This window comes from Aquila chrysaetos, chromosome 17 (assembly GCF_900496995.4).
Source record: "Aquila chrysaetos chrysaetos chromosome 17, bAquChr1.4, whole genome shotgun sequence".
NCBI lineage: Eukaryota > Metazoa > Chordata > Aves > Accipitriformes > Accipitridae > Aquila > Aquila chrysaetos.
Window position 1 is genome coordinate 17520103 of NC_044020.1, and position 15415 is coordinate 17535517.

Here is a 15415-nt window from a genome sequence, read left to right on the forward strand (position 1 = left end):
TCACAGATTTTTTTCCTGGTGGGGAATGACTAGGAGGGGAGGGGCAGGGGGGATCATTAATGCTGCAATTCATATCCTTTTTTATTATTCTTACTGTAAAAATCCACAGTGGCAGGACGTTTGAAGTTTATGTTCATTAAACTTTAGGTGCAGCTCACAGGTCCCAATTTATATACACATGATACAGAAAGAAACAGGTGTGGATAGCTGTTTGATTTACATTCAGGTGTAAAACACAAAACATAATTTGTAACCATTTCTTATCAGTATAGCACTCATCATTCCAAATGTGCTTCAAATTGCTTAGCTCTAGGCAGATCATAACCAGACAGATGGCATCAAAAGGACAGAATTTAGCTAACAGCGGTAAATAAATAAAGAAGCTGCAAGACTTTAGGGTCCAATTTGTGAAAGAAGTGAAAAGGTCAGGCAGTAATTTTACTATGTCCCGTTGTTCTGTATGTCAAGTTCAAACTTGTCTTCAAAAGTGTCCATTTTGCAGCAGCTGCTGCCTACATTTCTGAGCACTCGTATCTCCTGATCACCCCCTCACTCACCGATCACATTCTCCCTTCCACTATATCCTCTCCTGGCTGTCTACAGTCATCTTTCCATGCAGGAACACTTGGAGCAGCTCTGCTTCCTAAGCCGCTTGCTGCCTCTGAAATCCTGTTGGAGAAGTCACTTTTGTCATTTCACTTCCAAAATGGGGGAGGGGAAAAGGAGAAATTGCATAGGAACTGAATGGTTCTCTCCTTTTGTCATTCTTTCACTTGTTTCCCCTTTTTCTGGGAATTGATTTGACTCATGGATGCTCCTTGGATAAGTTTGTAGGGAAATTTTTCCCAAGACACCGAAGACCTCTGGATATCTTTCTTTATGTGTGTATGTTTCTGAGGTGCTTGCAACATTTGGGGGTTCCATATGCCTGAAAGGAAGAGAACATCTCAAAGGTGTAATGAAGGAATGAGGAGGACTGTTTGGTACTAATAGCTTGTCTGTTTTGCTATCTAGCCACATCCCTATGGAAATGCAAATAGCTGCAGCTATAGCTGGATCAGATGTAGTTGAGAAAATACTACCAGGAAAGCAGGTTTTCCTGGGGTAATTCAACAGAATGATTTTTATACCTAATTTTTAGAGTTTTTCTGGTCTACTTAGCAGCATGGTTGTTTTGTTTTTTCAGGTATCATACAGACTTTTTGAAGACATGGGGCTGTTTGAAACCTTTAAAATACCAGTGAGGGAATTTATGAACTACTTTCATGCCTTGGAATGTGGATACCGAGAGATACCTTGTAAGTAAAAACTCCCAGCAGATAGCAATGCTTCTTTAAAGTTTGGGGTATTTTTCACACACACTGTTACTGAAGCCTTTCTTCTCTTGTTATAACAGCTACTTTTTTTTCTTCAGCTACATCACGACCAAATGGATGGCTCTCTAGTCAGAGGCTGGTGCTGAACCACAGCCTCTTGTGTTTTTTTCATTGCATTTAATGTTTCATGTTGTTTCATAATGTTTCTTCGTAATAATTCCTGGCAAATCTGAAACCGTATAAAGCTACTATAGGTACAAAGGACTGTTTCCTGATGATGCAAGTGTACCCCAGTGCCCCAATTAGAGTTTATTGAAATATTTCTCCCCCATAAGCAATTTGGATTTTTACAGAGTAGCACCGCTATGCTACCAAAGGAGATGAGCTTTGTAAAGCAGAAAAAACATGCCAAGTAGATGAGTGCATCCTGTTCTGCAGCTACAGCTCAGCTGGTATTTTTCAGTGTGAATCATTTATTCACTGAAAAACCTGCTTTCAGTCATCCCCAAAGTATTTACTAATTCAAATCAAATTTACCAAACCACTTCAACTGCAAAAAAAATCTTTTTTTTTTTTTTTTCCCAGGAGGAGAGAGGGAGTTATTACCCCCTTTAGCTGGCAGATAACCCCAGTGTTGAGGAATATAGGACACCCTGTTTTCTCCCACCTCCCAGAAAAATGTCTGAAACATTGGTTTAGTAAGTCATATAGTCTCTCTCTCAAAATATTAAATACCAGTTGGAACAGCTACAGTGGGAGGGATTGAAGGAAAGCTACCTCAAAATGCCTCCCAGCCAGGTGGTTTGGACTCTCTTCTGGGAAAGTGAGAGACCAAATTTCAAATCTTGCCTTGTGTTTGAACCTGATCAGGGATTTGAAGCAGCAGATTATAGCCTCAGGGGGTTATACATGGGTGTCCCACAGTCCGTCTGTCCTACTGGAGCCATTCCTCTTTGTTTAAAACATTTAACTGTTCATAGAGTCTCAAGAATTTTTGTGAATCTAACCCTTCATTTCCTTGGTTTTTCTTAACTGTGTTTCATTTTAGTAAAGCAGAATATTTTGTCTAATACAAAACTAATTTACCTTCTAGTTTTTCATTTCTGTGAAGGGGTAAAAACCAAAACAACTTGTTTGGACTTAACCATTTATTTCTTCTGGTTGCTGAACTGACAAATGGGTTATTTGCACAAAACTAACCGTGACTATCCCAGTTGGATGAAATCAGTGTAAATTGCACAAGAGGCTAATCCAGCCTTTACACCTGTGAAAAGCATTAGAATCCTATGCAGGGCCATCCTGTAGGTTTTGTGTGATGAGATTAGTGTCTCAGGAGGGATGTTCTTAGTACTTGGAGGAAGGCAGGGGAGAGGAGAATCCTTCTATATTTTACTTTCTTCTTTCCAAAAATAACCATGCTTATGCTGCTTACTGTTTTGCTGTTAAATATGTTAGCTAGTGGTCACTAAGGAGTATTTAAAGGGACGGTCACAGGGAGGACAAAGGAGAGCAAGAGAGGAAAGCAAGGGGTGTATAAAAGGGGCAAGTGGCATGACATTATGCTCACGTTTAGTGAGCGAGTAAAGTGATTGCAAATTGTGAATATAATAAACCTTTCTGTGTTACACCCCTCTGCCCTTGGCAGACGGGATACTGCTGATTGTAGGCGTAGACAAAGTAGGCAGTTGCCTGAGCTGTGGAGTGTAGGGTCAGCAAGATGGTGAGCCCTCCTCTGCCAGAGCCAGGGAAATGCAGGCTGGCGGCTGCTGCCCCACTGATGGTAGGGGTTAGAAACGTGGGCTCAGCAGTGCTGCTCTGGAAGGGGCAGGTGGCTGTTCGCAGCAGGAGCAGGCATTACCCGTCCCCTAGCAGTGGCAAGAGGGCAAATATGGCTCTCCAGGGTGCTTTCTCCATCCCAGGTCTTCTCCTTCCTTCCTCTTCTCCCATAGAAGGAAAGGCCATAGGGTGAAGCTCAACTTCAGTGCTGAGAAACCCTGTCAGCTGCACGCTGCCTATCTTTAGGATGCAGCAGGTATAGAACCAGGTTGCTTACACATCTTGCTGCCAGTCCCTTCTAGTCCTCCAGAGTACAGAGGTTTTTTCACCCCTAATGAATTTGGTCAGCTTTACTTATTACTTCTTAGAGAGGGCTTCTGGACTTGTGTGTTGGTAGTTTTTCCTAGTGAAGGATGCATATCATCTCCAGTGTATCCTGATTCTTGACCATTATCCTCTTAATATAACCTAGCTTTTCACCTGTTCTCATCAAGCCTGTTCCAGCAGTTGGTTTGCTAATGAGAGACACGTGACTGATTGGTATTACCAAGGTGTGTCCAACTAAGATATCTGATTACCTAGAGATGTAGCCAGGTACTGTGAGTTTTACAGATAGGGGTGACCCAGCAGTGGAGTCCCACATTTTTGTGCTTTGTCCTCTGAAATGCATCTTTCCAGAACTGCAGCAGCAGTAGTGGAGCCACAGGTTATCATTCAGATTAGCAGATTTCTTTGTGTTTAGCTAGTCACTGTAGAAGATACCTATGCTCTGCTCAAAATCAGCCTGAATCACAAGCTGAAATGCTTGTACTTCAGTGGTTTAACCCCAGATGTAAGCTTTGGTCCTGGCAGCAAAGCATTACCCCTTTTTGCTAATGTATATTTAGATGATGCTTTGTGCTGAACTAGCATGTGATTCTTTTTCAGCCAGTTGTGTTGATTGTGGGATAGTTTACCTGGCCTTGAAGGATTTGGTGGTATAAGCCTTAGGGTGACTTTTATCTCTCATTTCTACAAAGAGAGCTTATAGTAAGCGAGATTACAGGATCCAGGACCTGAACTCATCTCTGGCCAGAAAACTGCAGAAGGAACCTGGTTTAACTGTGCAGTGTACATATATCCTGAGTTTGATTTTCTTGCAGTGCGGCTGCTAGCACAGCACCTAAATTTGCTCAAGAAGGGTCAGGTAAGTGTTACCTGCCTTGTATTTAGAAGCTAGGTGAAATCTGGCTACTAAAGTAGATGAGATTTTCCCACTGATTTAGTTTGAATCAGAGGTTAATGGTGCATATTGACCTGATAGCATTTAACTACCTAAAGGCAACCACTGGAGTAAAGGATTGGAGCTGGTAGCACAGGTCAGGCTCCTTGTTTAACACTTTTTTTGCAAAGTTCCCTACATTGCAGATCCCACTGCTTCTTTGCTGTTTTCTCTTTCTTGACTGGTATGAGACATACCATTGAATGTGCTTCAACTTCAGTAAAAGAAAAACTGAACATTTACAAAATACAGCTGTTCATGTTTGTGATAATGTTTGATTTGTCTCTGCTCAATTGACTGCCACGCAGTACCCACTAGATGGTGCTGATTTCCCTCCGTCAGAAATATCCTTCACTTTTAATAGCAGGGTCATTTGCTTTGTATCACAGATCACAACCGAATCCATGCAACTGATGTTCTACATGCCGTTTGGTACCTTACTACTCAGCCCATCCCAGGACTCCCAACTGTGATTAACGATCACGGGTCAGCAAGCGATTCAGGTATATTTAAACGTGCAAGTATATATGTTGTATTTTTAAAGTTTTTGTCATGAAATTTGCTGTAAGAAAGCCAACAGTTGAGGATTGCATGCAGTACTACTTGTTATATAGACTTCTAAGTTCAGTAGCACCTTGGATGTTGAAGGTGTTAAGGTATGTTTGTATAACTTTGAAGAGAAAGGAATTGGTCCTCTAAAACCTAATACTGTACATTTAACGATGTGTGAATGCAAGCCTTTGTGGTCACCCATAACAGCAGAGGTTTGTTACCATTTGATTTTTACAATACCTTTTTTTCTAGGAGAATTGTATTAGTAGTGCTTTTCAGCGCTGCTCCAGAAGCAGTGTAGACTTTTAAAACCTCAAGCCCTGCATTGTTTTGCTATTACAAAACTGCTGGGGCATGCAGATAGTGCTGTGCACTTGTCACTGCTTGGCTGTCATAAAGTGTTCCTTTGCCTTTCTTCACTGTCTCCAAAGAAAGAGACTTGTTACCATCTTGCAACTAGTTTGCAAGACCGCTCGTCTGCTGTTTTATGATTGCTCCTTGCAGGAAGCTGTTCTTACTGCGTCTTTATATTAACTTCTCCAGGTTCAGCTTTAGCAAGTAGAGGACCTGTCTGTATTTTGTGGGAGTTCTGAGGGAGTTACTGGAAAAGCAGGAGTTTGTTCTGCAGAAACCACTTCCAGTTCTGCTTTTTTTGGTGGTGTTTGTGTGGCACATACATATCATTCGTGAAACTCTAAAGGATGTTTTGGTGGGACTGGAAGTGTTTTTATTCCTGCAAAATTTTATTAGCAAGGGTTGTTGGAGGCTTTGTAGGTGAGGTGAAATGGGTGGAAGGAAAGGGGTTGAGTTTGGGGGCCTTTTGGTGTTTGTTATTTGAAAGACATTGTTCAGCTGCATGTAAGATCCATTCAAGCAGATTAAATTAGCAACGCATCTCACTCAGTATCTGCCTCTGACAAGCATGTTCAACCTGCTTTAAAAAGAGGCTGTTAAGAGGATTATCAGCAAAGATCCAAAGTCTAGACGTTTGGATTGGAAAACATGCACCGTAATTGAATTAATAAATGCTAGTCCATTGCTTTAAGGACCGTTAGTGTCTGATAGACTAATCTATATGATGAAGCAATTAGAGGAAGGAGTGGGAATATTGAGTTACCCACAGAGTTCCAGCATGGCCATGAATCCATGGCTTATTGCTAGTAACTTATATAGTTTGAGAACAGGCTTTGCTGGATGGCTGGAAGATCCCCAGGTGGGATGAGAATTTGTTCCTTTCCAATTATGTGCCTTATTGCACTGGATCATGTGCACAGTATCAGAAAGCATTGATGTCAGAATGTGTTTACTCTTCTGTAATGTATTGTAAATTTGCTCCTCTTCCAGCTTTGTTGTTTCTCTTTCAATAAGTCACTGAAAAAGTGGTAAGGGGTTTTTTGTTGGGTTTTTGTTGTTTTGTTTTTTTTTTTAATTTATTTATTTATGCTCAGATTCTGACAGTGGAATCACTCATGGCCATATGGGTTATGTATTTTCGAAGACATACACACCTACAGATGACAGCTATGGATGCCTAGCTGGCAACATCCCTGCCCTTGAATTGATGGCTCTTTACGTAGCTGCAGCCATGCATGATTATGATCATCCAGGAAGGACCAATGCCTTTTTGGTAGCAACAAGCGCTCCTCAGGTAAATAACTCTCAAGTAGTGTTGCTGTTAAGTTCGGAAGGTCTTTGGTAACAGCTTCTCCTTGTCAGTGGTGCCTGTGGCTTCCATTAAGCACAAGTCTACCAAATATTTTGAAACAGCTTATCAAAGTGACAGAACTAATCACTTCACTTGGGGATTACCGGTAAGAGTCTTCTTACACCTGCTCACCACCCTCAGTTAGTAGAGCTGTTAAGAAAGGTACTGATAAAATGTCTGAAACTGTGAAATAAGGGAAGAATTATACTACCTAGTAAGGCACAGAAAGATTAAAATAAAATTAAAAAACACCTGTATAGTTGACAGTGTGCCATGCAAGTTAGTTTGTGCATGATCATAACGTATTTTCCGTTGTTTCTGTAGAATATGAGCAGCTGCAGTCTTTTATGAATGTATTTTTACACTATGCCTCTATTGGGGTGGGGGGGGGCAGGGAAGATAATATCAGTTTTATAAATGAAGAATTGAGGCTTACCTAAGTTTACACTGAAGTCGTTGCCAGTGCTGGGAGTTGAATTCAGCAATTCTGAGTCACTGTTTATTGGCTTAATTGTGAGATCATCTTTCCTTACTTTACATAGCTGACCTGCCTGGCTTCAGCATACTGTGCTGAGAAATATTTCTATGGACAAGGAAAGGAAAAAAAGATAGCTTAATGGTGAGAAGTCAGGTAGGGATGCAGAAATTCTAGATTTACTCCCCAACTTGGATCCAGACTTCCTCTCTCACCAAGAGCAAGTCACCTGAACTTGCTCTGTATCAGTTTCTGTCTATAAACTTACAGTAATACTTCTCATCCTTGCAACATCTTTCTGTGATCAAGAACTTTGATATTTACCTGGCCAGGTAAATAAATTGATAGAAGATGTATGCTATCCTTAAATCTATTTTTAAGAAATTAGTGCTATAGCTTTATGGTTGTAAAAATCAACATGGGAAGTTAGATGATTAGTCTTAATGTATTGTCCCTAGTTTGAAAATAAATTAATGGGAAAAATTCAAATTCTTCTTGTTATTTTGGGGGGTTTTGGGTTGTAGTTGTTTATTTTAAAATCTGGTTTTTCTCCAGATTTTTCATCTTTTTTTTCCTGTTTTTCACGGCAAGCAGTATCAGCTTCCAGTAATGACAAAGTGCTGCTATGTTAAAAATCTGCTCTCAGGAGCTGGCCCTGTAGCAGAATATATCTATCTCAAATGCTTACTGTGCAGTTAGGCAAGATAGGCTGTAAAGCTGAGTTGCTTCAGCAACCTGTTCTCTGAGGTAAAGAATAGATTCTATACTTTAAGAGAGGATTTAATTTTGTCATCTCTAGATGACAGAAAAGTATAATCGAAGTGAAAAGCCACTAGAACATAGGTGTATATATTTGTGTAAAAATTTACAAAACTTGTATCTATTTTACATAGAAGCATATTTCCAAAAACTTTTCTTTCCATAAACCAAATTGTCAAAAGACTGAATGCTGCTGAAGTGGAGAGATTTTCTAGTTGGTTATTGTCCCCTAAAGTCCATTTTCCAGATCTTTCTTTAGTTTCTGAATGGAATTGCCATAACTATGAGAGTTATGCATCTTGTTTTGGTAAAGATGTAACCAATTTTGGATTTTAGCATTGAGAAATCTTTCGCGCTGAGTGTGTGTTGTCAGGATGCAAACTGGAATTTCACTTATTTCTGTGTTTCGAATCAGTCCAATATGGACAGAACTGCCAGGTACAAACACCAAAGACAATAATCCCTGTTAAGGGAGGTTAGTTCTGAGAAACAGGGAAGCACATGCCTGTATTAGATTATGTGGCCTGAAACAGAATAATCTATTGTCATATGATGCAGTTGAGTCAGGAGCTGAAGACCCTTGAGCATGAAAGACCCAGATTTTTCAAATCAGTCTTCCAATAAATCTTAACCATCACAACAATTCAGGTGTCTGCTATTAGTCCTGCCAAAATCACATCTTCAACCTTGAGAAGTTCTTTAAAAAAAAACCCCAGACAAATCAACCAAACCTGAACCTCCCTCATGCATCATCCCCACATTCTCATTTCTGCACTGCGGTGTTTCTTTCACTAAGAGGTTTCTCAGCTTTCAGCTGCCCGCATTACTTTCACAGGCGGTGCTGTACAACGACCGCTCCGTCCTAGAGAACCACCACGCCGCTGCTGCCTGGAACCTTTTCATGTCAAGGCCAGAGTACAACTTCCTGGTCAACCTCGATCATGTGGAGTTCAAGCATTTCCGCTTCCTCGTCATTGAGGCAATTTTGGCCACTGACCTGAAGAAACACTTTGATTTTGTTGCCAAATTCAACGCCAAGGTAAGAAGATTGGTTCAGGTTTCTGGTAGATGGTCAGAAAAGATTGTGGGGCTTGGTAGCATCACAGTGAAAATGCTAGGAAGGCTGCTTTGTTGCTCTTTCTTCTGAATGTCCTTTTGGCTGCTGTAAAACATTCTGTTGAATAGTAATCTGGCAATTCTGTTATTTTTTGCTTTAAAGTAGCGCAGCTTCTTTTCTTATGTATGTTTAGTTTTTTCAGAAAGTGGTTTAAGGCTAAAGATATTATGGACTATTTGAAAGTAAGTCCCACTTACATCCTACTTTTCAACATTGTTTTCTTGTTCACTGGCACTTTAGACCTATTAGCGAAGCACTCAGGGAAAAAATCAAAGGTGTTACCAAGTTTCCATAATGGCTAAGTACTTAAGATGAATTTTTATTGGTTTAATCATACTGTTTTACTATCAAAGAACAGAAAACATAATTATTTTGAAATTCTAATTTCAAATGCAATGAAAGCATGATCTTTCTTTCCTACTTTGTTTTAAATGGGTAAACCCCAGAGAAAGGTCACTAAAGATCTTTCCTGCACGCTCCATTCAGTGAGTATAAAATCGCAACCCTCGGAAACCATTCTTAAAAATTATTGTACAGTTTCAACCTAACTTACTGGAAATCACAACCTATCAAGTTACTTTAATAAACTCCATCATCCGTCAAAGCTGTTGGCATGTTACTTAGATGATACTTGCCTTTGGAGCTGGTACTGCCTTCTTGTTCCTTGTGAGAAACACACCAAGCACAGAGTGTTTCTCATCCAGAACTAGGACCTCTTAGCTGTTTTGGTGACATAGATAAAATGTTTTCTTGTGGTATTGCTTAGGATGGACCTATATCCTGAAATCTTGAAGCCTCCAGATGTATGACTGGTTTTGTTTTCCATTTCTCTGGAATATCTCTCTCTTTGTTAGGCTTTAAGAAGCTCTAAAGAAAGGCCTTAAATTATGGTCCAGGGTAGGCAGAGAACTGATCTGTAGATCCATAGAAGTCTGAACTCCTTCTGCACCCCTGTTAGTCATGTCCCAAAACCTCCGGTAATATCAGGGGGGTTTCTTCAGGTCTTAATTTTAAATTCTGGGATCATTTTCACTGGCCTAATTTCCTCATAAATATTGAAAAGTATTGGCAGATTCTCATCTGTCAGGGCTGCAATGACAGTAAAGCACAGGAAATTTAGGCTGTCTGAATACATCCTTTGAATGTGACAGTTTGGAGCAAAGCCCTCACTTCTGTGAACATAAGTAAGGAATGAAAAAAGACAGGCTAAACCAGTGATTACTGTGGCTTTGTCACAGAGATTAACTGTCTTAACTGTGGAAGAGGACAAGCTTGACCAAAGTACTAGGCATAAATTGCGGATATTGAAAACTAAATTTGTCTTAAATCTATCAGGCTGGACAATGGTAGATGTAACCACTGTTGTAGCCAAGCAACATGATACCTGAGACACTGCACAGTCTGATATATCATGTCCTGCCAGCTCGCTATAGATTTATAAGGACATCTGTTAACCTCCTTCTCTCTCCTTATTGCTTGAATAGTCAAATGGCCATGCATGGAATAAAAAGTGGAGGAGAAGGTGAACATATTAACCAGTGCTTGTGGCTGAGCCTGGCTTTCCCAGAGTAATCACTGCCTTAAAAAGAGATTATTTATGTTTGGTTGGCAAAATCTCTTCTGTACCAGAGTGGTCTCAGAGAGCAGGCCTGACATGTTTGTATATGGGTGGAGGTGCTGTAACTGATAAAATTAGCTCTAAATGATCACGTTATTGGTTGGGTTGCTGAACTGTAGTTTAGTATATTGAGGCTACCGTCAGAGAGACCCTTCTGTACAGAAGTCAGTGTAAACACATGTAATGTAAGCATCCTCCCACCAGAAAACTTGTAGTCTGGAAAGTACCCACAAGAAATAATGAAGGATGCTCACTGTCTGACACTGATGATTTCAGTGCATTGGAGCACTTACTGTTCTCTGACATTAGTTATGTTGGATCACGTACACCAGAAGCAAAGCCCTCACCATGGGGGCCCACTGCTGCATGGGGCAGGGGACCTGCTGACAGAGGACATGGAAGTTTCATCTAGTCATAGCACAACAACTCTCTATCCATTTTCAACTATTGCAAGCTTGACAGTTAAAGCTGTGTTTCAAGGAGGGATTCGAATTTTGAAAATTAAGTGGACAGTAGAAGACAGCCCCTCCCACATGAGGAGATATTCTAGGAGAAAAGGCTGGGATGGGAAAATGTGGCTAATGGCAGTAAAGGTTGCTATCGCTGACCGTTTGGAGATGTAAAAGGCCAAAGACCTCAGTGCTTTCTCAGTCGCAGTCTTTGTGGCTAAGACCTGGCTTCAGGAGTCCCAGGCCCCTGAGGTGTGAGACAAAGTCTGAAGTGATGAAGACTTACCCTCAGTGAATGGCATCAGGTTAGGGAGCACTTGATCAAACTGGACATACACGAGTACATGGGACCTGATGGGATGCAGCCATGTGTATAAATACCTGATGGGGAGAGTAAAGCAAATGGAGCCAGGCTCTTCTTGGTGGTATCTGGTGACAGGACAAGAGACAGCGGGCACAAGCTGAAATACAGGAATCCCCGTTTAAAAATAAGAAAGGATGTGTTTACTGTGATGGGGGTTGTACATTGGAAGAGGTTGCCCAGAAAGGTTGTGGAGTTTCCCTCCTTGGAGATATTCAAAACCGAACTTGACACGATTCTGAGCAGCCTGCTCTAGCTGGCCCTACCTTTAGCGGGGGGTGGACTAGATGATCATCAAAGGTGCTTTCCAACCTCAACCTTTCTGTGATTCTTCAAGGTGACGCTTTTATTTTAGAGCAGTTGATAGTATATATTACTTTTTATTGTGGGAGGTACGGGAAAAATAGAGAAAAGGAAAAAGACTGGGAATACTTTCAGACATAGATCAAATAGGGAAATAAGCTTTAGATGTGTCTTCACGCTGCAATTAAATCAGCATGGCATTTGATGGTAATTTATCATTGTACACCAATTAGGTAGCAACTTCTTGGAAAATGTCATGGAAAGATTGCATTTGTTGGTTTTCCTAGCAAATGCTTTCAAACAGGCACATCATTTGCTAAATATTAATTTCTTGTGATTTATCTCAATGTTCAATAGTTTTCACTTATTTTTTTTTTTTACATATTGCTCCAGAGCTGATTGTAAATTCCAACCTTGGGTTAGCTCACCTGCTTACACTTGTGATTTTATTAAATAGCTAAATATACTGTAAGATATTCCAGGGCAGAACTTCCTCTGTGGATGCATCCTTTTACCCAGGATTACTGTCATGGTTTTCCTTTTTCTGTCTGCTAGGTGAATGATGATGTTGGAATTGACTGGACTAATGAGAATGACCGCTTGCTCGTTTGCCAAATGTGCATCAAACTGGCTGACATAAATGGGCCTGCAAAATGCAAAGATTTGCATCTGCAGTGGACAGAAGGCATTGTCAATGAGTTTTATGAACAGGTAAATAAATGCATGTCCAAAGTGGTATCTGCTGGTTGCATGTCTTGTGTTAAACAGTCTTGCACCATGCTGGTGCTGGTGATGAGTGAAAATCACAGAGAATAAGGGATGACGGGGATTGCTAGAGTTACACTAGTCCATCCTTTTGCTGGATCAGTGAAAGTCCATTTGTCACTGAAGATTCTCATGTGTCCCCAAAGACCTCTGATGATGGGGTTTCTACAGGCTTAACTGTTCCAGTCTGGCACTGTCCTTACAGTGGACATGGTGAGCAAGTGTTCCTTTCCTCTTTATTTTTCTGTAGGCAGTCGTCGTGTCTCCCTTTCAGTCTTCTTTAGGGCAAACTATCTTTTCATCTTTCCTTCTATGTCTTTTCGAGACATCAGCTGGTTCTCATTGCTCTCCTCTGCAGTCACTCCAGGTGGCTCACACTTTTATTGACATGTGGTCTCCAAAACTGGACACAACATCGTTGCTGAGGTGATCTAAACAGAGCAGATGAATTATTTTAGCTTCCCTGTGGGCCACATCTCTGTTCACACACAGAACCTTTATGTACTGAGCACGACTGTAACATTGACTTTCAGTTTATCACAGACTAACCATATCTGCTCCCTACACATTGATCCTGACTCATACTTGATTTTTTAAGACAACACTTTCAGCTTTCAGAAGGTTTGTCGGTACAACTGCACTAATTATGCAAGGCTTAGCTGATGGTAGCATGAGGAAGGAGGACAGACACAGATTGATTTACAAAGACCTGGGAATACAGCCAGGCACTGGTCCTTTTCTGCCAGGTGTAAGGGAGCCCTTAATTGAACCTTTTCTCATTATAACCTATTTAGCCCTGCCGAGTGCAAGGGATGGGGCTGTTCCCACACTATGCCTGTTTCCGGAGTGGGAACATATTTTGAATGTGCTGGTTAGACTAAACTCTACATCCTGTCTTTTCAAGAGGAAGCAAGCAGGCTAAATCACTGAACCAGACACGCCACAGTCTTCTTGGGGAGGCTGTGCAGTAACTTGAAGTCACAGACTAATCCCTTTTAAAGCCTTTTCATTTTCCCTTAAATTTACTGTACTTACACTTTGGAAAAAACCAGGATTTTCTGCTGCTGCTGCCTTCTGGAGTATGTAAAGAAATGGGAAAAGGGACAAAATTCAGACATTGACCTGAAGCTCCTTCATTTATTTCAGATCTCCTGAGAAGAAGAAAGAATAATGACCCTTATATATATTACATATATAGTTGGTTCCATTTTTCTTTTCATTTTTTCTTAAAGAGAGCGAGTCCCATAACAACCATGATCAACCTTCATCTCCCAAATTTTCTTTCAGGAAATGCTTTTCTTCATATTTGTCTGTTTTCATTACAACTCTCCCAACAAATTGTACTTTACTTATTTCTGGTGATGATCATAGCTTATGTGGGTGACTACTGCATGCAGACAAAACCTGTTGATCAGATACATGATATGACTCTCCTTTGATCCAGCATAACTAATGTCAGAGGGCAGTAACTGCTCCAATACATTAGTATTGTCAAAGTGTTGGATAGTGAGCTCTGAATCAAGCTCGGGAGGAACATGTGTGGGAGGATAGGGTGTTATCTCTTCCATAGCAGGAATCTGGATTATTTTCCATCAGTCAGAAAGATGAGCTACTAATGTTTTCATGCTCTTGGAAGCTGCTCCAAAGGACTGTTGGACATTATCTTTCTTATAATCCTGTAATTTAAAAAAAATGCATTTGAGATTTATCCTCTCTGCAAAATTTGATTCAGAATAACATATATGTTATCTTTGTTAATGCATTCCTTTTGGGGATTGTGAGCAAATGCATTTGAACTCTTGGCTTGCAAATTCCAAGACGTCAGGTAATCAGTAAGATACTAGGGTTTTTTGGTTTTGTCTTTGTTTTAATGGAAGATGTGTATTCACTGTATTGAGAAATCAGTAAGTCCCAGTGGGTTTCCTGTTTTGGTTTTTTTGCACAGCATGAGTCGCCATGCTGACAGGATACTGATGGGGTTGAAAACAGAGAATGTTTTCTTCCTAGGACTTACTTTTGGCATTAAGGAGGATAAGCTAGATTCTCAATATATTTAACCTAGGTTAAAATCTGATTCTCTGTAATGTAATATGCTATGAGAGGTGTATCAAGCCTTCTTCACCATGCTTTTGATCATCAATTTTTTTCTGAGAAGGGAAAAATCTTCATTTTCTCATTTCTAAAAAAGAGAACTTTATGGGAAGTTTGGATTTTCCTAGAATTGTTATCAAAAAGCATATATATATATATGTGCATTCAACCTATGCTGTGAAAGTAATGAAATATTTTTCTTGAATTTCCTTTAATAAGCACCAATTCCTTTGAATAATTTAACTCCCCTGTAAATAAAAACTCCTTAGTAAAAACGTTTTGCATAGAAACATTCAAGATCCTGTCATATTGTGACAGTGTGTTTCCTTTTCTTCCCTCCACATGCTCAGTGTACTTATTTGAAGACAGGTTAGACATATTAAAAAGAATGAAAAAATGCACTGCAAGATGTTTCACATAATAAATCATGTTTTAATGGAACATGAAAAAAGAACTTGTAAACATTTCAACAGTCAGCTTTCTTCCCACTACTGACAGCTTACAACCAGGAAATCTCAGAGATGTTACTCTAAAGAAGAGAGAGCAGCCACCTCTTCTTAATTTACTTGCTATTTCAGGAATGGATGGCATGTTTCAGTGTTCTGTTAACACTAATATTTTGCATTTAATGATTGAACATAACATTTTGGGGTAGGTTATTATAAAAGTAACAAAACAAAACACAAGGAAATGAGACATTTGTCATACATGGTTCAAAGTTTAACTCTCATTCTTTGGCTTTCCCAGATATCAACAGGGTGTTGACCAGATACATTGTCCATGACTTTTTGAAAATTTATGTTACAAGGAGATAAATTCAGGCAATCTGTAATATAATGGAAATTGAAAATGTCTCTCCAAATTCTA

General features: G+C 40.0%; 1 protein-coding gene across 1 annotated transcript in view; it reads left to right on the forward strand.

The window, feature by feature from the left end:
* Positions 1 to 15415, forward strand: part of PDE3A (phosphodiesterase 3A) — a 259054-nt gene that overhangs the window by 238869 nt on the left and 4770 nt on the right. Inside the window, exons 10-14 of the mRNA XM_041118210.1 lie at positions 1187 to 1298; positions 4743 to 4856; positions 6354 to 6553; positions 8680 to 8883; positions 12248 to 12403. Of these exons, the coding sequence (XP_040974144.1) occupies positions 1187 to 1298; positions 4743 to 4856; positions 6354 to 6553; positions 8680 to 8883; positions 12248 to 12403 (786 nt within the window). The remainder of the gene's footprint in view (positions 1 to 1186; positions 1299 to 4742; positions 4857 to 6353; positions 6554 to 8679; positions 8884 to 12247; positions 12404 to 15415) is intronic.